Source organism: Molossus molossus, unplaced genomic scaffold (genome assembly GCF_014108415.1).
Source record: "Molossus molossus isolate mMolMol1 unplaced genomic scaffold, mMolMol1.p scaffold_m16_p_5, whole genome shotgun sequence".
Lineage (NCBI taxonomy): Eukaryota > Metazoa > Chordata > Mammalia > Chiroptera > Molossidae > Molossus > Molossus molossus.
Window position 1 is genome coordinate 118,845,498 of NW_023425388.1, and position 23,035 is coordinate 118,868,532.

Consider the following 23,035-nt stretch of genomic DNA (forward strand, 5'->3'; position numbering starts at 1 on the left):
TGGGTCTGGACACCTGGGGCAGCCAAGGGGAGACGCTGCTGAGGAGGGGGAGCCGGGGGGATGGTGCCCCCAGGAGACCCCCCTGGCGAGCTGGCACCGTCCAAAGGATAGCCCACCCCGCTCGGCTCCAGCCCATTCCCTCCCAGACCGGCCACACCTCATTTTCAGAACCAAAGACCATCCGATCACCTGCAGCCTCCCTGTCCTTCCGTGCTGGCTGTTTGCCCAGGGAGCAGGTTCAGGCCGAGCGCAGTCTGTGACCTCTGGGTCAGCCCAGGTCGTGTCACTGGACGGAAAGTTGCCGGCCAGGCCCCGGGGCGTGGCTCTGCATTGGCGTGTGCGGTGGACCTTGAACAAGGAGAGTGGTCGCCAGTCCTGAGGTTCTGGGGCTGAGAGCCGATTAGGCACGGACCCCGTGCTGTAGGGGGTCCCCCGGGGGCCTTGAGAAAGCGGGGTCCTGGGTGCAGCATCGCTGTCACCCACACGTCTCCAAAGCCCGAGGCTGCCCGAGAGGTTTGCAGAGTGAATCGGGGCAAGGCAGGCGCCGGGACAGAGCTGACCGATGGGGGCGGCGGAGGATCCACAGGCCGGCCTGTGCCCGGCCGCCGCAGCTGAGCGCCAGGAGGCCCGTGAGCCTTCCGAACCGCCTCCCGCACCACAGGGAGGCCGCACGGTCAGGGGGCCTGTGGGCTTTGAAATCGGACCAGCCGAGTCCACCCCTAAGCCGAGTGACCTCGGGCAAGTTGCTCATGCCTCCGCCTCAGCCTCCCCGTCTGTAAGCTGGGGATGAAATCATCGCCTGCACTGGCCGTTGGGAGCTCCGGGAAGCTGGGCACAGGGCGCTAACACCCTTCCGGGGAGAGCAGGAGGAGGGAAGAGCACAGCGTCCCCCGGATTGCATCTGGTGGAACGAGGGGCCCCAGGACCGGCCTTCGCCCCTGCCGGTGGCCCTCGCTCCCAGCTTAGGTCCCGACTACGAGAAACACCCTGTGTCTCCTCAGGCGGTCGTGCTGACCTGCGTTTGCAGTTTGCAGCTTTGGCTCAGAGTTCTTGGGGGGAGGAGAGCGGGGTCCGTCAGGGCGGGCGGGCCGCAGTGACAGGTGCCGGGGCCGCACACCACTCAGGTGTTCTGCTCACTGCTGGCCCAAGTAGACGACGTGGTCACTGCTGACCACAAGGGCCAGAGGGGTACAGCCCTTCCTTCGGGGCCTGAGGACGGGCGGAGCACAGGTGTGAGCGTCGCTGAGGCCGCCCGGCCCCTGCTCACCTGTCCGTCACGGCCCCACACGGCCCCACACGGCCCCACACGGCCCCACACGGCTCCACATCCCTGATCCCATCTCACAGTTGGAACCGAGGCTCTGGGAAGTGGCCGGCTTGCCTGGGTGGGGAGAAGCAGAACTGGGGTTCGAGTCCCAGCTGTGGGATTCAGAAGTCTAGTAGCTTAGGGTCCCCCCTCTGCTGCTCGGTCCCCCTGCCCCGTGCCATTCGGGAGGGGATGAACCAGGCCGACTCGGGGTGGGCCCCTGTGCGGGAGCTGAGTGTGGTGGTCAGGGCCGCCCCTCCGCAGGGTCGCTTTGCTCTTTCCCTTCCCTGGGCTCTGCGTCCTCACCCTCGGTACGTGGTCAGCTCCCACGTCACTGGGCTGTACGGGGGCAGGAGCCTCGCAGAGCGAGGGGCTCTGGGACATTCGGGGGTTGGAGCTGGCACTCCTGTGAGACCAGCTAGGAACACACCTGGACCGGGCAGAGGTGTGGGGCGGGAGGACGTGCCCGGGACCGGCCAGGGCTGGATGGAGGTCGAGGGCAGGGTCTCCCCCTTGGCACTGTTGGTGCTGGGACCCAATTCTCCCTTCTCGGGGGCTGTCCTGGGCGCTGGGGCACTCAGTGACACCCTTGACCTCCACCCAGGACATGCCATCTGCACCCCTGCAGCATGTCATCAAAAACGCTTTTTTTAGGCGTTGTCGGAGCCCCTCTGACCCTGGTCTGGAGTCAGAGGCCCGGGCGGACAGGGCTGTGGGCACCCTGATCACGAGCAGTAGTGAGGGCTGGTCAGTGACACCCCAGCACCCTCTCCAGGACGAGTGTGTCAGGCCGCCAGCTGGGCTGCGGGCTCACCGTGCGGCCAGAAGTGGCCGTGCGGCCGTGTGGTCTGGGCGTGACCGCCGCGCCCGACCTTGGCTGCTTGCAGGTTCCGGTCTCCAGCCACCGCAACCCCCTCCTGGACGTGGCCGCCTATGACCAGCAGGGCCGCAGGTTCAACAACTTCAGCTCCCTGAGCGTCCGGTGGGAGTCGACGAGGCCGGAGCTGGCCAGCATCGAGCCTGCCCTGCCCCTGCAGCTGGTGTCCCGGGACGACGGGAGCGGCCAGAGGAAGCTGCACGGTGAGCTGGGGTGGAGGGCCGCTGGGCCGGGCAGCACCCTGCAGGCCAGCCGTGTCCGAGGAGCGGGGGCGGCCGCCGGAGTTGTGTCTGGGACCCCCTTTCTCTAGGACGAAACCCAGGGGCACGGCGAGCTCGCTCCTCTCTGTCCCGTGACGCCCCCCCACCCCCCTGCCGTGAGAGCCCCGGGAGCCGGGCTCAGCCACACACAGCTAACCCCAGGCCCCGGGGGACAGCCCAGCGGCTCCAGTAGCCGAGAGCAGACCCACCTGCTGCTGGTTGGAGCTGCCCCAAGGCCCCTGCTCTGCTCACTGGTGGACGGCAGGGTCTCAGCACTCAGCCCGGCCGTGAGGGCCCCGAAGGGTTAAACCTGCAGGTCGGGAGGGAGGCCCAGGCAGCAGTGGGGCAGGAACGAGGTGGCTCTCCCTCCCAGCAGGTCTGCAGGCCGTCTCCGTGCACAGGGCGTCGGGCACCGCAGCCATTTCCGCCACCGCGACCGGCTACCAGCTGTCCCACCTCCGTGCCGCCAGCGTGACGCAGCCGGTACCTCCTCGGGCCCACTGGTGCCGGGGGGGGGGGGGGTCGCCCACTCTGCCCGCATTCTCCTCGTGTCCTCGTATCCTGGGCACCCTTGCAGGGTGCACCCCTCCGTTCACTGCACCCCCAGTTCTCTGCCCCTTCAGATCACTGCACCCTCCGTTCACTGCACCCTCTGTTCACTGCACCCCCAGATCACTGCCCCCTCAGATCACTGCACCCTCCGTTCACTGCACCCCCCGTTCACTGCACCCCCCCCGTTCACTGCCCCCCCGCCCCGTGTGCCCTGGTGGTGCAGGCGGCCACGCCCTCCCTGCTCTGCCCAGTGGCCGTCCGTTCTTTCCCGTCACAGCACCAGCCCCCGTGCAGTTAGTTCCCTGACTCCAGGCAGAGCGGCTGCCTTTGCCCCGTCCTCAGGGTGCAGCCCCCACAGGCTCGGTCACCGCCTCCTGCACGGGTGTGGGTGGCCCGTCATGGGCCCAGTGGAGGGCTGCGGTGGGTGCAGAGGGGCACGTGAGGGGAGTGGCAGGGCTCCCCCAGAATGGCGCTGCCTGGATGGCACCCACCCCATGGTGGAAGCAGGTGGCAGTCAGCCTGGATCATGAGTGGGCTGGGGCAGCAGGTAACGGGGAAGCTGGGTAGGACTTGGAGGGCTCCGCCAGCCAGCATGAGCTTGAACTGTCTCCTGGGCACTGGGGAGCAAGGACACTTTTGAAGAGGGTGGGACCCCAGTGGGGGCTGCACTAGGAGGCTGGCCGGGAGGGGGTGGCCCTGAGGAGCACACTGGCACCTGTCCTCAGTGGTTAGGTCCTCAGTCACCCCACAGCACCAGGGGTCCCTCAGCTGGCTGCAGACATCCCAGCAGGGCCCCCCTTCCGGGCCTCTGCACGTACACCCTGTGGGCTTTTTGCAGTTTCCTGACGTCACTCACACCTTCCCTGCGTGTCTCCACTCACCTGAGAGCCCCGCCCCCTCCAGGCTGACACCTTCCGGTCATTCCCTCACCTTTACCCCTTGCTCAGAGTCCCTGAGGGCAGCCGCCTGGTGTCCAGTGTAGAGCCTGGGCCTGGCCCCGTAGGAGCTCAAACGTCCGAGCACGCGGGTGGGTCAGAGCTGGGTCAGGTCCCGCGGTCTCCCCGGAATGACGGGTGGCAGGAAACAGATACTTAAATACGCACACGGCCCAAGGGTGCAGGCCAAGCTCGTTCTCTCGTGGGGCCTTTGCCCTTTGCCCTTTGCCCGGCACCCACCCCTTGCACATGGCACTGCGGCTGGCCATTTGCTGTGTGGCTGCTTCCCAGGGGGGGTGCGGCCCGGAAGGTGGGGCGAGGCACTGGCCTTGGCGGGGTTAGAAGACGCCTCAAAGGGCCTTGGCCTCTCTGCTGCTTGTGCTCCAGACGTAACGAATGCCCTGGGGTGACACCAGGGGCCTCTGGTCCCGCTTTTCCTTGGAGGGGTGGGTGGGTCGGCCTGTTGCCCCGATCTGAGGGCCTGGCCTTGCCCGTCAGCACCCGCCTCTCGTGCCCGTGTCGGCCTCCATCGAACTCATCCTGGTAGAGGACGTGAGGGTGAGCCCGGAAGAGGTGACCATCTACAACCACCCCGGAGTCCAGGTACGGCCCTGCCCCTGCCCCTCGCCGCCCGGGTGGGGCCCCCGGCTCGGCAGTTCTGGCCTCCCAGCCCCCCCTTTTTACAGGCTGAGCTGCACATCAGAGAAGGTTCTGGCTACTTCTTCCTCAACAGCAGCAGCACCGAGGTCGTCGCGGTGGCCTACCAGGAGGCCAGGGGCAGTGCCGTGGTGAGTGGGCCTGTGGCCACTAGGGGGCGGCCGTGGGGTTCAGGCTGTGATGACTCAGCCGACAGTGTCGTCAGCAGCGGTGCTCGGGCCTTTGGAGCCTGATACATTGTTGCGCTGCTTCAGTCATTTGCTACCTTTGTGATTTCTCTTTGTCTCCACAAATTCCCACATTGTGAGTCAGCTGAGGGTTTCCTTTCAGTCTGTCCTCATTAGGATTGAAATATTCACGTCGTGAGCACTACCCTGACGACCATCCAGTTGTTTCTAAGGGATGTGTCAGCTGCGTTTCCGATTCCTTCTGCCACCCTCCCTGTTCTTGCCAAGTCGGCATCTTTGTCCGCCGCTCGGAGGGACGGCGCTTTCCACTCTGCAGGGAGCGTGTCCTGCGTTTCCCCGTGTTGCTGTGTAGGCTGGAGGGTTGCTTCTGTGCAGCCGTTTTCTCCGGGTAGGATGTTTTGGTGTTTAAATCATGTAAAAATGAAGTAGCCTGTCCGGCCGGTGTGGCTCAGTGGTTGAGCGTCACCCTGCACCAAGAGGTCACTGGTTCGATTCCGGGTCAGGGCACATGCCCAGGTTGTGGGCTGATCCCCAGTGGGGGACACGCAGGAGGCGGCCAGTCGTTGTTCCCTCTCATCGATATTTCTCTCTCTTTTCCTCTCCCTTCCTCTCTCTCTAAAATCAATAAGGAAAAAATAAAATAAGTTCAAATAGCCCTGTGGTTGTAGCACAGAGTAAAAACAAACACCAGTGGTCTCGATGCTGCTTATCCGAACAGTGAGCTATGCAGTCACGAGAACCGAGCTTTCTCTGAAAGGGGGCTCTTACCCCTGACCGCCAGACCACTCGCTCTCAGGAGTCATAAATGCAGGCGGCCACGGACAGACAGACAGAACGGCCCCGGAGCAGGGTCACGGAATGGCCGTTGGACAGCTCTGAGCCTGAGGCCTGCTTTTCCGTTGTGAAGGGGTGGTCTCCCCCTCTGCCAGTCGTCCTGGCACCAGCGAGACTTGGAGACGTTTTCCTGGACTCGAGAGGCGCCGGGTTGGTTCGGCGTTTGGCACGAGGCGGGCACTGTGCAGGCCGTGTGGGGAGGGAGGACAGGTTAGGGCCTCACATTGACCGCGAGCCGCCTGCTGTCCTGATGCCCACTGTGGCCTCTGGCATTGCCCTGTTCCTGCCGGTGAGCCCTCGCAGGGCCTGTAACAGACTAATTCCAGGGAAGGCTGACCTCGGAATGAACCTTCACAGAGACCTGTTCCCCAGTCCCTTTTGGAAATAGTTGTGCAGTAAGCTCGTGGCCGAGTCAGAAACCAGACTCCTGTCCCCCGAGTCTACAGGCTATTTCCAGCCGTCACTTTTTCTGTTTTCATCCACTGCCTGTCTTGACACCGTGTCACAACATCGGTTGCTTCTGAGGTGGGACAGGTGTCAAGTAAGCGAGGGAGACAAGCAGGGTGTGGGGGACGTGGTTGGGGAGGGCTGTGCTGGAGAGTCAGGCGATGCGTAGCCTCGGCGGTGGGGACTCGGGCAAAGGAGAGCACAGGCCACGACCAGGTAGAACCACGACGCGTCGGTAACTCACTTGTGTTGGTACCTGAAGTCCTGCTCTATTTGGTGTTGTTCACGCGCAACGTAACTCACCTACTTAAAGTGCACAGTGCGGTGGTTCTAGTCTATTCCTACAGATGTGCAGCCGCCACTAGTCAGTTTCACAGTATTTCATCACTTTGAAAAGAACCCACCCAGTCTGTCACCTGTATTTGTGTACACACACACACACACACACACACACACAGGAAAGGGTATTGGATTCTCAAATGCTTTTCTGTATCTCTCGAGACAATCATGTGGTTTCTATTTATTTTTTAATCCTCACCCAAGGATATTTTACCATCTATAGCAGGAGGGAGGGAGGAAGAGAGCGAGAGAAACATCGATTGGTTGCCTCCCACACGACCCCAACCGGGGCCAGGGACGAACCACAACCAAGGTACGTGCCCTTGGCCAGAACTGAACCCAGGACTCTCTGGTCCGTGGGCCGACACTCTAACCACTGAGCCAAACCAGCCAGGGCGGTGTGGTGTTTGCTTTGTATTCTGTTGATGTGATGTCTCACAGGAATGGACTTTCAGATGTTAAACCAGCCCTGCATTCCTCGGATAACTGCTGCTTGGTCATGTTATAGAATTCTTCTTACCTGTAAGTAGATTCAGTTTGCTGGTATCCTGCGGGAGACTTTATGTTACATAAAAAATACTGGTCTGTGTTGTTGTTTTTTTCTGTGACGTCTTGGTCTGGTTTGGGTAGAAGGCTTATACTGGTATCTTGGGATGACTTAGAAGTGTTCTCTCTTCTAAATTTTGGAAGAGATTGTGTAGCATTGGTAACGGTCACTCTCGAATGTTTGGTAGAATCAACCAGCGAGGCTACTGGACGTGGGCTTTGCTTTGTGGCTAGTTTCCAGATTATTAATTCAGTCTTTTCCCCTGCTACGGGTCTATTTGCCCTGTCTGTTTCTTCTCGTCCGCTTTGCGAGCGTGTGTCTTCCGAACTTTTTTGTTTGCTTCAGATTTTTGTTGTTGCTGTGGTATTGTTTTTTTAACTTTTTTTTGACATTCCTCCAGTGGTCAGCCTTGGTCTCGAGCACCGTGGAGAGGGTGCTGGGCGTGGACCAGTCTCTCCCTGGGGGGGGGGGGACCCTGTTCTCAGAGGCAGGGACATGGGTGGCAGGATCTCAGGTTCACCTGCTGTAAGTCAGGGCAGGAAACCTGCCTCTCAGCCCCGGGGCACAGACACGCGCTTGAGAGGAAGCGGGGACGGGGGCGGGAAGCCTGCGGCCATAGCAGAAGCCCCCCCCCAGCATTTTCACCCCCTTAGAAAAGAGGGTAACTCTGATGATGAGTGACCGTGAGCATTTCTTCATGTGTCTCGGCCATTTGTATGTCCTGGGTGGAGAGGTGTCTCTTTAGCTCCTCTGCCCATTTTTTAAATTGGGTTCTTTGTCTTCCTTTTGTTGAGCTGTATGAACACTCTGTATATTTTGGAAATTAAGCCCTTATCTGATGTATCATTGGCAGTTATGCTCTCCCATAGAGTGGGTTCCCTTTCCATTTTGAGGGTTGTTTAGACTGGTGCAGCCACTATGGAAAACAATATGGTGTTCTCTCAAAATATTAAAAATGGAACTGCCATTTGACCCAGTGATCCCGCTTCTAGGAATATACCCTAAGAAGTCTGAAACACCAATCAGAAAGAATATATGTACCCCCATGTTCATAGCAGCACTATTTACAATAACTTAGATCTGTAAACAGCCCAAGTGTCCATCAGTAGATGAATGGATCAAAAAGCTGTGGTACATATACACAATGGAGTACTATGCAGCTGTGAGAAAGAAAGATCTCATCCTTTGAGACGACATGGAGGGACCTGGAGAGTATTATCCTAAGTGAAACAAGCCAAGCAGAGAAAGACAAGTACCATATGATCTCACTTATTTGTGGAACATAATGAACAAAACAAAATGATGAACAAAATAGACCCAGAGACATGGATGTGGGGTGCAGACTGACAAACCTCAGAAGAGGGGGTGGGAGGAAGGGAAGAGATAAACCACAGAACCTATATGCATGTATGTGTAACCATGGACACAGACAGCAGTGCTGGGGGGAGGGGGCGGGGCAGGAGGAGGGTGTCAATGGGGGAAAATGGAGAAACATCTGTAACAAAAATAAATTAAAAAATAAGAAAGGAAGAGAGAAACTCCCCAGGCCACGTAAGCGAGTGGCCACTGTCAGACCCTTCACAGGAAGCGGAGGAGGAGGGGTCTGTAATACCGTCAACAGTGAAGATACATTTAGAAAAAGGAAAACGTCACAATGTAATTCCGGCTGCTTGAAAGGTGCCCGTCTTGCTTTGCTTCTGGAGATGGACAGCGGCTCTTCTGTTCTTAAGAAAACGAGGTTCCAAGTTGGGGAGAGTTGCATCTCACTTTCTGCAGAAGCCCTGAGGTGAACCCGGGGCCCGAGGGGGACCTTGGCTCCTAGAACAAGAGCTCCTGCCGTCCGTGAAGGGCTGGGTCGCCTCCGTGGGTGGTGAGCCCCTGCTCTGGCTGGAACCGAAGCTGGGCCCTTGTCCGAGAGACCTCAGGGGGGACTCCAGCGTCAGAGTGGGTTTCCCCAGACCTGTGCACCCCTGTTGGGTCCACTGTGCTGCCGGTCTAGGGCGCCCCCTGCAGCTCCTCAGCAGCCACTGCAGGGCTCTGCTCACCTCACAGGTGGTCCCTGCACAGCTGTCCTCCAGGTGTGGCCTATGCTCACCTGTCTCCTCCCCGCCGTGGCCCTCCTGAGGGGCACAGAGTGCCCGTCGCAGGCTTGAGCCCCGGACGAGTCCAGCGCTGTGGGCACGCCAGCAGCACCCAGGGGCAGGCCCTGCAAACATTGCTTTTGCCCTGGAAGGTATCCTGGCGACCGTTCTGCTTCCCCCCGGCTGGGACCTGTGCCGAGACCATTGCGGCCAGAGGTGCCCCCGGTGCTCTGGTCTCCTCGCACCTCTGCCACCTGCCGGGGAACGTTCGTGGCCCGAACGCAGCCCGTGCCAGGCCCGAGCAGCTTCTCTCAAGCGGTTATTTCTGAAGGACGCTGGCACATCCCTGTGGCGTGTTCCCACTGTGCATGCCTAGTGTTCTCACTCGGCGTATCCACGGAGGCAGGAACGCCCACATGTCTCTTTCCTTCCCCGTCGACACACGTCTGGGCATAAGAATGGCTCCTGAGTGTGTGTGGGCTTCCAAGCGTCCGTGGGGTCCGCGGGGCTCCCACCCCAGTGTGCTCGGGGAGGCGGCGCCCACGGGTGTTCCGCGCAGGGCTGTGCTCCGTGCCGCTCACATGGCCTGACTCCCCGCGGGGGCCCTTGATTTCGTTTTCAGCGGGCGTGCACACTGGACTGATGACCTGATTTAAACTTAGGTTTTTTTCCTTCTCAAGAAACATTTACATCCCAAAGTAAGACTGGTGAGCAGAACCCATGGGTTCCGACAGCGGGAGAAGGACCTGCTGGGGGCTGAGCTCTCCACCCAGATCCGTGCGGCCCCTCGGGAAGTGCTGGGGCCTGTCCTGTGTCCGATGCTGGTCCCGGCTGAGGACGATGAAGCAGGGCCCTCAGGAGCAGGGTGATCCTCCTCCGCCTGTGACGAGCCCATCGTGGCGACATGGTGCCTCTCTGTTCAAGGTCGACAGGAGGCCGCAGCTGCAGGGCTCGGACGTGTGTGTCCTGCTTCTCCCCTGAGAACCACCTGTGGGCGAGGAGCCTGTCCCCAGCCCTGGCTGGGAAGTTGAGAGCTGGTCTGAGTCCCCGGATGAAGTTTTATCCGGCGTCCAAGCCAAGACCCTCACGGTGCCTGAGACATGCGTGTGGTTGGTCGTCCCCACAGCCTTTAGGGCATCTCCTCGAGGCTCGGACCCGACAGTCGCGCCTGGCCCACCACGTGGCGCTGACGGGCACGCGGTAGGAAATGGGAGCCGTGGGCCCCGGGATATTCCTGGATATTTGTAGGGTCCTTGCCCTTGTGCAGATGCCCGTCAGGGCACAGGTCTGAAGCAAGATGGGGCCGCGGGAAGCAAGGAGCAGGTTTCTGTGAGCAGAAGCTCGGGGCCTGGTGGGCACAGGCGGGCATCAAGCTGCAGCCCACAGACGAACAAAGCTGCTTCCGGTCCAGTCACGGCGTCTGCACAGTCACGGGGCCTCCCCATCTCCGGAGACCTTCTCCCCGCTGGGTATTCGCTGCAGTCTCCCCGCTCAGACTCCTCCTGGGCGTGGATTCCCCACCTCGTCCTCTTCACACCCTCCTGAGTGGTGGCCAGGTCCCCACTGGGCCACCGCCGGCGTGTCCTCTGACCCCCGAGAGCAGGTTCTCTGCCGCATTGTTCACGTGGCGCGGGGCGAGCGATGAGCGCCGGGGGACGGGCAGCCCCATCCCTGTGTGTCCCCCGGGACGTGGCTCGGCTCTGGGAATCGAGGGGAAGGAATGTGTTTCCCCAACGCTGCCTTGTCTTTGTCTAAAATGTGCGAACTGGGCAGGAAAGAAGAGACGCAGGAGAAAGCCCGTGTGCGGCTCCTGGGCGGGTCTCAGCGGCCAGCGCAGCCTGCGGCTTCTCCGCACGGTGGGGACGGGCCGCTCCCGACGGGGGACTTTCCCAGGGGTCACGCAGACGCTCGCGGAAGGTTCCAGAGAAATCCTTTGTCTCTCGCCCGGGGGCGTCCTCTGGAGGGGCCCTGCTGCTCTAGGCCCCCCTCCGCCTGTCGCAGACCCCGGGCTGGCGTGGCTCCGGCCGCGCTTCCAGCACCGTTGATGTGTCCCCCGGGCTCGGTCCTGACCTGCTTTCGGTCCCGTGTGGAGCCGCCCGGCTGCTTGGTCTGTGGGTCGTGCCCTTGAGCTCAGTGGTCCTGGTGGAGTGTTCAGTGAGGCCAAGCTCGCGACTGAGGGCTCGGCCCCGCCCCGCCAGCCGGTCCAGTCTGGTTCTGGGGCCTGAGCCCCGGATGTGCCGGGGTGTGGGGGGAGGAGCCCGCGCTGGGCTGGGCACCTGGATGCCTCCCCGGCGGCCCCTTTACGGCTGTGCGAGCCTCGGTTTCCCCACCTGTGTGTGGAAGGGGCCGGACTAGAAACAGGCCTTCCCAATAGATGCGGGTACACGGGGTTCGCAGAGTCCCCCCCACCCAACTCGCCAGGTCTTAAGCTGAAGGTGAAGCTAAGCAAGCGGCTGAAACTCCGTCTCTCTGTGAACCGAGTGGCTCAGGGGCTCCGTCCCCCGGTCCAGGGCGGTGAGGACAAGGGTGTTGGGGGTCGTCTGCACCGCTACCGGGCTCAGTCCCGAGGCTCAGGGGAGAGGACACAGCCCAGAGGGCGGGGACGGGCACACACAGGGGCTGCGCCCAGACTGCTTGCAGGCGGTGAACCTGGAAGTGGGCAGAGGTGAGGGAACCTGGCCTGTGCGGGGTCAGGGCAGACTGTCCCGGGAGGAGGCTTGACGAGGACCAGAGCATGAGAGTGGCCAGCAGGTGACATGGTGGGGGAGCATCGCACATCTGGGCGTAGGAAGGACAGCAGCCCTGAGGCCGGCCGGCAGGTGCTGGCCAGCTCTGAGGGACGGGACAGAGTGGCTGCCCTGACGCGGGGGCACTGTGGTTCCCGGCGAAATCAGAGCCACGGGCCACGGGCCACGGGCAGGGGCCGGACACTCAGGTCTCACAGGATGCGTTAAGGGTGTGACACCCTCTGGTCCGACCTCGAGGGTTTACCCTCCACGTGACAGGATCATATTTGCTTGTCTCCTTAGGGTCAGAAACCTGAGTTTTTCCCCCACAGGTGGTTGATATTAAAGTTAGCTTTGCAGACGCCAGCTCGTTCAGGGTTCACAGGGACCCCCCCCCCAGGAACGAGAGAGCAGAGCGAAGGCCACAGAGCCCGGGCCAGAGAGGCCTGGGAGGCAGCCCCGGGCTCACCCGCGGGCCCCGCACTCGCCCCCGCCGGGCGCCTCCCAGACCCCTGGTTGAAATGCACCTGTGAAATGGGACACGTTTCTGCAAATCCACCTGCAGCATGAAGAGTGTTGGGTGTAGTTTGGGGGATTGGTTGTTCGGAGGTGGGACCCGGGACGTGGGTGGCGAGAGAAGGCGCACGCAGGGGTGGTCTCTCGGGCAGAGACGGGAGATGTGCTCACTCACCAGGACTTGAGACGAGGTCTCCGATCCCACGGAGCCGCGGTGGACATGAACGTGGGGGTGGGTGAGGTGCCAGGGCTGACACTGGCCGTGCGACGGCCTCGCGGTCCGTCCCCGGGTCTGTGATGCGTTGAGCTCAGGTGGGCACTGCACCTGCCCGTCCAGCCCCGGACTCGCCAGCTGCTTGTCCATCACCGCGCTGCTGGGTCCGGTCGCCTGGGCGGGAGATGGACCCTGGGCTGGATCCTCATTCTGCCTGCAAGATGCTCTATGCCCACGGCCACTCACTGAGCCCCTGGGAGCGGCTCCCGTTGTCTTTGTGACTCGGACCAAAGAGAATGTTCCTGAGGTCCTTCCCGGCACCAGTGTCTCTCTCTTCAGGCAGCGGGTGCTCCCGACAAGGGGCGGCCAGGTCCTCATTCGGGCTGGGATCTTCCCCGGTCACGACTCCCGAGCCCTGCACCAGAGGTGTCTGCGAGGGGGCGTCTGCTGCTTGAACTGCTGTAACCGAGCCCCTCTGACCCCCAGGTGCACCCCTTGCTCCCCGGCACGTCGACCATCATGATCCACGACCTGTGCCTCGCCTTCCCGGCCCCGGCGAGGGCCGACGTGCACGTGTCGGACATTCAGGAGCTGTACGTCCGGGTGGTGGACAAGGTCAGTGCAGCTCCCTGTGGCGCCCGCTCTGCCGCCTCACAGGAGCGGACGGGGCTGGGGCGTGGAGACCCCTTTCTCGTGTCCCTCGCCTTCCCGCCTGGTTTCTCCGTCCCTCCTGAGCTGCCGGGAGCCCGCTCCGCTCTGCCGTCCCTGCTGTGCCCTTTGCGCGATGCAGCCCCCGAGGTTGGGTTTCTTCAGCTCGGCTGACATCCGTGGGCTCGGCGGCAAACCCCGCTCGGAGTTGTTTCCGCATCGGCCCTGACGGGAATCCCTGTCCAGCCGGCGTAGGTCACCGGCCCGCTAGGTGCACACCTGGCTGGACGGGAATTCCTCTCCCCCGTGTGGCTTTGGGATTCTCGGGAATTTCGGTGGAGAAGGGGTGAAGCTCACCAGTGCCATGTCTTCACACAGTAAATAAGCAGATGTCGGCTTTCCTTTCGTATGCGCAGGAAATGTGTCTACGCCAGACGCCCTCAGCAACTGTAGCTGGGCGTGTAGACAGTCCGCACCGGTTTCTAGTTCTCTGAGCCGACAGCATAGTTAGTGACTAAACGGGCGGTGTTTGCGCAGCTCAGACAACTTAAAAAGCCCCTATTCTCTCACACCGTCTCGTATCCCTCCCGTGGCCCCATTTCCACTGGTGATTTGCGGAGTGAAGGAAGCATTTCTGGGTCCCGTTCCCCAAAGCTCCTGCTGTGTGGGTTGCACGCTGGGTGTGGGACAGTCACGGTGCAGGTGTTGGACTCGGCGGTACACCTGCTGCCGTTCTAAGCTGCGCCTTGTCCACGGGACTGTTAGTTCGGGGAGAGTGTTGCGTGTGATCTACGCCTGTGGTGCCTCCAGGGCTCCTTGTGCACAGCAGTCACCGAACTGACTTCACGTGGGTCAGCGGAGTCTGCAGGTCGGCCCAGGGGCCTGTCCCCAGCGTCCAGGTCTGTGTGTCTGCGCTTGGTGATGTTTCTCGGAAGGTCCTCGGCTGCCCTCGGCGGTGGATTCGGTCTTTCCGAGCCCCCTGAGCCTGTCCCCCCGATGCAGGTGGAGATCGGGAAGACGGTCAAGGCGTATGTCCGCGTGCTGGACTCGTACAAGAAGCCTTTCCTGGCCAAATACTTCGGCTTCATGAACCTGAAGCTGCAAGCCGCCTCCCCGATCGTCACCCTGACGTGAGTCCCCCCGGGTCCGAGCGGGCGTCTGGGGACGGAGCTGGCAGGTCCGTCTGGCGGCCAAGTCCCAGCCCTTCCCTTTGCTCCAGCCCCCTGGACGAGGCCCCCGACAACGACACCGCCACCTTCCTCGTCCACGGGGTGGCCATCGGCCAGACCAGTCTCACTGCCGTGGTGACCGATAAGGCTGGACAGAGGATCAACTCGGCCCCACAGCAGATCGAGGTGAAGTTGTTACTCTTCACGCCACGTGGGGTCAGCCCAGCCCCCCGGGACACACGGGGGAGGGGAGTCATCTCTTTTGGGAAAAGGCTGGAATCTCCAGGAACGTCCCGGAAGCCACTGTGGGGAGGCTTGTTTATTATTTATTTATTATTCCTCACCTGAGGGTAGTTTTCTACTTATTATCAGATAGAACGGGAGGGAGAAAGGGAGGGAGGGAGAGACAGAGAGACACATCAACGTGAGAGGGACACATCGACTGGCTGCCTCCGGCATGACCCGACCAGGGCCGGGGACGAACCGCAACCGAGGTACATGCCCTTAGCGGGAACCGAACCCGGGTCTCTCTGGACCACAGGCCGACGCTCTAACCGCTGAGCCACACTGGCCAGGGCTATTTATTTATTTATTTATTTTTATTAATCTTCACCTGAGGACATTCTTCCAGTGATTTTTAGGGAGAGAGGAGAGAGAGGGAGGGAGGGAGAGACAGGCACCTCAATCAGTTGCCTCCCTCCTGACCCCAGACGGGGCCGGGGATCGACCCTTCAACCCAGGATGTGCCCGTGACCAGGAATTGAACCTGCAACCCTTCGGTCCGGTCCTGGGGCTGATACTCTAACCACGGAGCCACACTAGCTGGGCTGGAGAGGCCATTTTATTGTATTTAATTTATTTTTCTTTATTGATTTTAGAGAGAGAGGAAGGGAGAGGGAGAGAGAGAGAGAAACATCGATGAGAGAGAACATCGACTGGCCGCCTCCTGCACGCCCCCCACTGGGGATTAGCCCACAACCTGGGCATGTGCCCTGACCGGGAATCGAACCAGTGACCTCTTGGTGCAGGGTCGACGCTCAGCCACTGAGCCACCCTGGCCGGGCTGGAGAGGCCGTTCGAAGCTCGGTGCCCTGCATGGGCCCTGACGACCAGCCCCGGGAGGGCCGAGTGGCTTCAGCCTCCCCCGGGACACAGGGACGTTGACTTGGCTCAGAGAAGGGACACGGCCGACCACTGGGCAGGGCAGCTGCAGGTCATGCTGTACGCGGTTGAAACGCCGGGATGCAGTGGGTGGCGTGTGGAGGGTCCTCTCACCCGTCTGAGCGGCAGGACAGGCCCGCGGGAGGGAGGCTGAGCTCGCACTGGAGCCCCGGGAGCCGGCACTTCCTGGGCGCGGAGGCTCTGAGGTCCCAGCATCATCTCGGCAGGTGACCTGGCTGTCGTGTTAGGTCTCCACCACGGCCGCGTTGGCCAAGAGGTCCTGCCGGCGCCCTCCAGGGGTCAGGGTCAGGGTCAGGGTCACGGGCGGGCGGCCTACATGGGAACGAATCTGCTCTGAAGCCGGATGCGAGGTTCCTGCAAGTGAGCAGGCACCTTCGCGTCTGCCTGAGAGACCGACCCTCACACCCAGAGCAGCGCCTCGGCCCCTGGCGTGTGCTCACCCTCGTGCCCTCGCCGGTGGGGGTGGGCGCCGGGAGGACGGGCCTCACCCTGCCGCAGCGACGGAGCCTCCTCGCCCTGCCCTGGTGCCCGCTCTCCAAAGAGAGGACAGTCCGGCCGGTGTGCTCAGGGGTTGAGCGTCGACCCTGCACCAAGAGGTCGCCGGTTCGATTCCCGGTCAGGACACAGCCCAGGTTGTGGGCTGATCCCCAGTGGGGGGCGTGCAGGAGGCAGCCAGTCGATGTTCTCTCTCATCAATGTTTCTCTCTCTCTCTCTCTCCCTTCCTCTCTCTAAAATCAATGAAGGAAAAACATAAGTTCTGAGGACATAGGAGAGAGCTTAGGCAGTTTGTCCGTAGACATTCGGAGAACTCCAGTGAAGGGGGCGTCCTCCGAAGAGGGGGAGGGGATGTGACTCCCGTGACTGGGGGCTGACATCGTCCGAAGCTCCCAGAGGACCGGCTAAGGCCCAGGTCGCTGGACCAGCTGCCCTGAGGGTCTGGGCCCGAGAAGGTGCATCCCCAGCGGTTCCCAGGACGTGTCGCAGCAGCAGGACGCACCCCAACCCCAGATCCTTGGGCCCGTGGGCAGGATGAGCTCCTGGGGCCGACTCAGGCCCCCCCGGAGCTGCCCAGGACCCCAAGACTCTCCTCGGTGCCTCTTCACAGGAGTGACGTCCCCTCTCCCCGGAAACGTCCCGTGTGGGGTGCCCAGGGCACCAGCTTCAGAATACAACGTCCCCTCTCTCGTCTCCACCCCCAGGTCTTTCCCCCGTTCAGGCTGATACCCAGGAGGATGACGCTGATTATCGGGGCCGTGATGCAGGTAGGAGCCCAGTCCGTGTCCTGACGCCCCAGCCCGGCCGCCGCCCCCGCTGCCCGGCTCCGGGCGGGCCCACTCAGCTCAGGCGTCAGTCGGAGGGATGCTGGCCGCTCCGAGGTGTTGCCCCTTGCCCGCTGGCCCGGAGGACGGGCTGACCGCACGGCTTCTCCCCGCTGCAGATCACGTCCGAGGGAGGCCCCCAGCCCCAGTCCCACATCCTGTTCTCCACCAGCAACGAGAGCCTGGCGGCGGTGAACGGCGCGGGGCTGGTCCGGGGGCTCGCCGTGGGCAACTGCACCGTGTCGGGCGTCGTCCGGGCCGTGGACGCCGAGACCGGCAAGCTCGTCGTCGTGTCTCAGGTGAGGGCCTGGGCTCCGTCCGAGCCGGCTGCTCCCCACCTGCCTCTCGGGCGAGGTGGGTGCTCGCTGGAGAAGGGGAGGGGGCCCTGTTGGCTGACTGGGCCTCCGCCCTCAGGACCAGCCCTCGCTGAGCCTCGCTTTGCCCTCCGCGCCTGCAGGCCCCGCCTGTCACTGGGCCACCCTGCCGACTTGGGGACACCTGGACCCTGGTCCAGACTGAGTTTCCGCAGCTTCTTTTTTTTTATCGTCACCCGAGGACGGTTTTTCATTTATCTTCAGATAGAGCAGGAGGGAGAGAGAGAGAGAAACATCGATGTGAGAGAGACACATCGAGTGGCTGCCACCCGCACGACCCCAACCAGGCCGGGGACAAACTGCAACCGCGGTACGTGCCCTTAGCGGGAACCGAACCCGGGACCCTCTGGTCCACAGGCCGACGCTCTAACCGCTGAGCCAACCAGCCAGGGCCGCAGCTTCTATTTAAGGGGCAGGGGCTGGAGACAGGACTGAGCCCCGAGCGCTTGAACCCTCCTCAGCCCTCAGCACCCTGAGAGTTTGCCCCTCTCCCCATTTCCAGGGGAGGGGCCAGGGGACCCAGTTACTAGGAAGCGGTTCTCGGCCGGACCTGGGGCGGCGGATGGCAGAGCCCTCGGTCCTGGTGTCCGCTCACAAGCCGGGCGGGGTGTCCTGAGGAGGAGGGGGTGCTCCTGGCCCTGCTGTGAGCGGTCGCTGGGGGGGTTTCGGAGGCTGCGCCAAGGACTCCAGCCTGGACTTGGTTTCCGGGAGAATCAGAGAACACACACTGCCCACCACTGTCCGCGGCTGCACTCGGGGTGTTGCCCCCAAGCCTCTGTGCCCGAGTCGGGGGGTGTCCTGAGTGCTTTCTGGGTCAGCATGCTCGAACGCCTAGTTGGGGTCCTCTCCCCCAGGGGAACCCCCATGGCTTTGTGCCAGTGGAACGGACTCCAAGCAAGTGAAAGTGGGGGTCCCCAGATCTGCTCCTGTTCCTTCTTCCCAGGGGTGGCGGGCACCCCTTGGGGCATCTGGGAATGAGGGGAAACCATTTGCACCTCCCGACAAGGGTCCAGGGTGCTGGGACCCCCCAACGCCCTGCCTTCGTGTCTCTGGCTGCAGCGGACAGCTGGGCGGCAGGAGGGCGTTCCGTCCTGTGTGATGTGACCACGGACCCCGGAAGGACGCGGTGCGCTGCGGGGGGCTGGTGTGCGTGCACCCCGGGGGGGTGACGGCCCTCTTCCCCGGAGGCTGACTTTGAGCTGACCTTGGGCCCGGCAGTCCCTTCCCGCGGAGGTGGATGCCGATTCTGCTGGTCAGACAGCGCTGGGACGTCGCCGTCTGCCCTGCGGCGCCCGGCAAGTCCGTGTCTGCAGAGTGAGATGAGGCAGCGAGGAGACTGTGCCCCCCCCCAAGAAAGTGTCGTAGCCGTAGGAACCGGCTCATTTCCCCCCTCGGGGCCCGGTGGCCGAGCGGCAGTGGACAGGAAGGTTGGTGAGAGGCACACCACACGCCCCCCAGCACCGCTCTGGCCGGGCCGCCTGTCCCTGCGCCCCCCTGTCGGGCAGGTGGGAGAGGCCCCGGTGCCCTCGGCGGACGGCAGGCGCACGACCGTGTTCGTCTGAGAGGTGTCTGGAGCCTAGACGGCGGGGCTCCGCCCGAGGCCCCCCTGCCACGGAGGGCGTTGAGCTCCCAGCGCGGGGTGCACCAGGACAGGCAGGGGTCTGAGTGGTGAGGAGGAGGAAGGGAAGGGAATACATGCTCACGGAGGACCTGCCCCGCGCCAGGGTTAGCGGGATCGCAGACCCGGGAGACGGGCTCAGCGTGGGGTCGTCTTGGCTTCTGTCCCGCACGAGTCCACAGGGCAGAAGTCGCAGTAGGCGCGTCGGCGGCTCGGTTTGTAGGAGCGTCGAGCTCCGAGTGAAGGCGGGTGTGCGGTCGGCCCCAGTCAGACAGCCTGGCTCCCGTGTGTCCATCTGCTCGGCTCCGTCGGAGACCAGCAGGCTGGACTCGGGGTGTGAGGCTGGAGACCTGCCCTGGGAGGGCTTCCCAGCCCCGAGAACAGCGCCGGTCCCTGCGGGCGGACCTGGAGGGGCAGGTCTGTGCCGAGCCACCCACAGCGCAGGTCTGGGGAGGAGCCTTGAGCTGGACGTCCTGTGGGTGCCCTCTGGCCACGCAGCTGCGCTGGGCTCGACAGCAGCCTCCCTCCTCGGAGGGGACCCCCGGAACCCCGTGGCCGGCACCCGCACACCCCAGCCAGACTGAGCCCCCCACGCTTTCTCCAGGACCTGGTGGAGGTGGAGGTGCTGCTGCTGCAGGCGGTGAGGATCCGAGCCCCCATCACGCGCATGAGGACCGGGACCCAGGTGAGGCTCGGCTCCAGCCCTGCTGCCTGGCAGGGGTGGGCTCGGAGCTCCGGGGAGCCCCCTGGGCAGCCCGGCTCGGGTCTGTTCCCTCCGCTGCACCCTGGGCTCGCCCCCTGGTGGACACAGGAAGGACAGGTGGGAGGAGACTGATCACACCCATCCCGGCTCGAGGAGCAGGGCCCTGCTGGCCGAGAGTGGGGGTCACAGGCCGGGCGGGGGTGGGGGTGCCGCGCTGCTGGGTCTGTAGGCGACTGGAGCTCCGGGGTCCCTTCCGGACGGACGGAGTGTCTCGGCCAGGGAGGGGCTCCTGTCTCCCCCATCACTTGCTTCTGGAGCCTGTGCACCTGTGTCTGGCGAGGGCGGAACCAGCAGGTCGCATCCAGACTGGGGTCCCGGCAGCGCGGGGGCCGCTGGGCAGCGGGACCCTCGGGCCACATGCTGTTCCTCCGCAGATGCCCGTCTACATCACCGGGATCACCAACAGCCAGAACCCCTTCTCCTTCGGCAACGCTGTGCCCGGCCTCACCTTCCACTGGTCGGTCACCAAGCGCGACATCCTGGACGTCCGGGGGCGGCACCACGAGGTACCCGGCCCAGAGCCTCCCTCGTCCCAGGCCAGCGGGGCAAGGGGTTCCCAGCTCTGCACACGGGGTCCGCACCTCCACGCCAGGCCCCTCTGCCCCCTGGGTCCCCCACACCCTCCAGCTCTCAGACCTGTGGGAACACGCCCCCCAGCTGTTCTCCCAGCGCCGTGGACTGTCCACGGCCGGTCCATTCACGCTCGTCCTTGCTAACGTAGAGGGGTCGTAGCTCACACACTCTCAGGAGTTCCAGAAGGTCACGGGGTCGTGGTCAGGGCCCCTCACCTCTAACTCCACCCAGTTCCTGAGATGGTACCTGGCAGCCCTGGGGTGTCTCCTGGTTCCTCCCGGAGCCCAGACGCCCCTTCCTTAGCCCTCCATCCGGGGGCCTCTGCCTCCCTCAGACCTGAGCTGGGAGGACTTGCTACCCCCCCCCCCGGGTGTTAACGGGAGCCTCATGCACGGGACGGGCTGCCCAGGGGGAGGGACTGGGTGCCAGGCCTGGGGACCAGCCTGCCGCCCCAGCTACGCCTGGGGCAGGCAGGGCCCGAGGGGAGGGGGTTCTGGGGTGCTCCTCCTTGCCTCATGGTGAGGGGGAGGGGTTGTGAGGCAGAGGGACCAGGCACAGGGATGGGGTTTCCTAGCGGCTGCCCCAGGCTCCTAGTATAGAGCGAATGCCTCCCCCGCCCACCCAGTGGGGCCGGGTCCTGTCCCGAGGGCCGGGGCTTCCCTGGGCCGTTCCCATGGTGCACGGGCAGAGCGACTTCCCGGATAGCACAGCACAGGGCTCCACGGGGAAACACGGCCCCACCTAGCGTCCCTCGTGGTGATCCACAGCCGCCTCGAGCCACTAAAGGCTCTGAGAAGTCCTGCAGCAGACGTGCTGGCTGTGGGTGGCTGGCCCCCCATTGTCCGCGTTCACCCGAGAACATGGGGAAACCTGTCACGGGCTCTGTGCCCGCCGGGGTGACCGCAGACTGTGCTCGGGCGTCCGGGGCCCTGACCGGGAACAGTCTGGGCTTCTGTCTGGCTCTGCCCTTCTGGGGGTGCTGGGGCCCCGGGCCCCCCTAAACACATCGGTGTCTGTCCCAGGCGTCGTTCCGGCTGCCGTCGCAGCACAACTTTGCGATGACCGTGCACGGCCGGGCGAGGGGCCGCACCGGGCTGAGGGTGGTGGTCCAGGCTCTGGACCCCGCGGCCGGGCAGCTGCAGGGCTTCTCCAGAGAGCTGTCCGATGAGATCCAGATCCAGGTAGGGGGCCGACCCGGGCGCGCCCTTCTCCTCCGGGCCCTGAAGGCACCCCAGTCCTTCCAGGGCTGCGGGGCGGGGCCTGCTCTGGGGGCTCGGTCTGCTGGGGGGCGTCAGATGCTGTGTAGCCCGGGGATGGGGGACGCGGTGACTGAGCTCGCGGGGGACTGGCATTTGGGACGGCGGAGCTGGCTGCAGGGGCGCAGAGGCCTGGAGCTTCCTGTGTCCCCACGTAGACGATCAGCCGAGCTTGGGGTGCTGTCGTGGGAGGAAGAGGCTGGAAGACAGTCTGTGCTGGGCACTGGTGTCATTGTCTGCGTTTGTGTCACACGCGGTTGGAGGACCTGAGTGGCAGGGCCCCCCCAGGCCCGAGGGCCAGAGCAGCCTCGACAAGGAGCCCGTGACCCGCTGTGGGGGGCTCCCAGGTCCCAGCACGGGGGTGGGGGCCCGTGGTGGCCTCAGACAGGAGGTGGCCCTCGAGGGCACGCAGCCCCCAGCGTCCCTGCCGCCTGCCCTCCGGCCCCGCTGCCCTCCGGCCCCTCTGCCCTCCGGCCCTCGACAAACCGGGCAGTGGCAGGTGGCTCCGAAGAGCATTTTTAGCTTCAAGGACCCTGTTCTCCTGACCTGGGCTCAGAAACCCCCGCGTCCTAAATCGACAAAACCGAGAGCACCCCTGACTGTCGGGAGAAAAGGGACAGGGGGAGCCACTCCGCAAGGAGAAATACACCCTCCCCGCCCAGGCACGTCCCCCATCGGGGGAAAGGGGCCGATTTCCAGAGAAGGAAGCGCCTGTTTGCCAGCCCGCACCCCGTCCGCTCCGCTCCCCACGAGCATTGTGCGCAGACACACGGACGCGCAGACACACAAGTACATGCTCTTCCTGGGTGGAATGGGAACGTTCTAGCTCCCGTCATGCAGCTAAAGACGGGGCGTCCATCTCCCGAGTCCTGGGCCCGCCCGTGGGCCGTGCAGGCTCTGTGCCTCGGTTTCCCCAGCTGACAGTGGGCGCCGTCGCGCGTCAGAACCTCGGCTGGACCCCGGCCCCCGGCGTGTTCTGTTTGGCCCAGTTCGTGCTTTGTGACAGTTTTTCTCCGTGGCAAACATTAAAAAGTAGGAAGATTTTGCATAAACATCCAGCCGCTTGTCCTGCGGACACATGTTGGCCCCGTGGCGAAATCGGGAGATGAGAGCAGCCCCCCCTTAGTAGAGCTGCGCCCCCAGCTTGCCTGACGGGGAGCCGTGTCCCTTGCCGTCGACCTTGGTGCCTGCGCTGTCGCTTCTCACAGTCAGTTAACAGGGAAGAGATTTCCTGGGCCTTCGCCTCCGTGTAGAGGAACAAATACACGCTTGAGAAAGAGGGACACGTGTGTGTGGGTGTGTGTGTGGGTGTCTCCTGCACGGCACGTGTGACCCAGTCGGCATAGCCAGGCCACCGCCCTCTGCATGCCCCTGCCTGGCACAGGCTGCCCCCCATTGAGGACATGTGGGGTGCCCCTTGAGGCTGGGGGCCCCCAGAGCTCTCCGAGACCCCACGGCCAGGATGACCCATTTTCTTTTTTTATTCTTTTTTTATCCTCACCCAAGGTCACGTTTGCATTCGTCTTCAGATAGAGCGGGGGGGAGGGAGGGAGAGAGAGAGAGAAACATCAACGTGAGAGGGACACATCGACTGGTTGCCACCCACACGACCCAACCAGGGCCGGGGACAAACCACAACCGAGGTTCATGCCC

General features: G+C 63.3%; 1 protein-coding gene across 2 annotated transcripts in view; it reads left to right on the forward strand.

Moving 5' to 3' along the window:
• The window catches only part of NUP210 (nucleoporin 210), a 110,987-nt gene that overhangs the window by 62,491 nt on the left and 25,461 nt on the right, over positions 1-23,035 (forward strand). For both annotated transcript variants that reach the window (XM_036243670.1, XM_036243671.1), the window contains 12 exons: positions 2,194-2,386; positions 2,820-2,926; positions 4,429-4,533; positions 4,617-4,718; positions 12,966-13,094; positions 14,130-14,257; positions 14,347-14,482; positions 16,679-16,741; positions 16,918-17,097; positions 19,395-19,475; positions 19,928-20,059; positions 21,149-21,307. In XM_036243670.1, the coding sequence (XP_036099563.1) occupies positions 2,194-2,386; positions 2,820-2,926; positions 4,429-4,533; positions 4,617-4,718; positions 12,966-13,094; positions 14,130-14,257; positions 14,347-14,482; positions 16,679-16,741; positions 16,918-17,097; positions 19,395-19,475; positions 19,928-20,059; positions 21,149-21,307 (1,515 nt within the window). The remainder of the gene's footprint in view (positions 1-2,193; positions 2,387-2,819; positions 2,927-4,428; positions 4,534-4,616; positions 4,719-12,965; positions 13,095-14,129; positions 14,258-14,346; positions 14,483-16,678; positions 16,742-16,917; positions 17,098-19,394; positions 19,476-19,927; positions 20,060-21,148; positions 21,308-23,035) is intronic.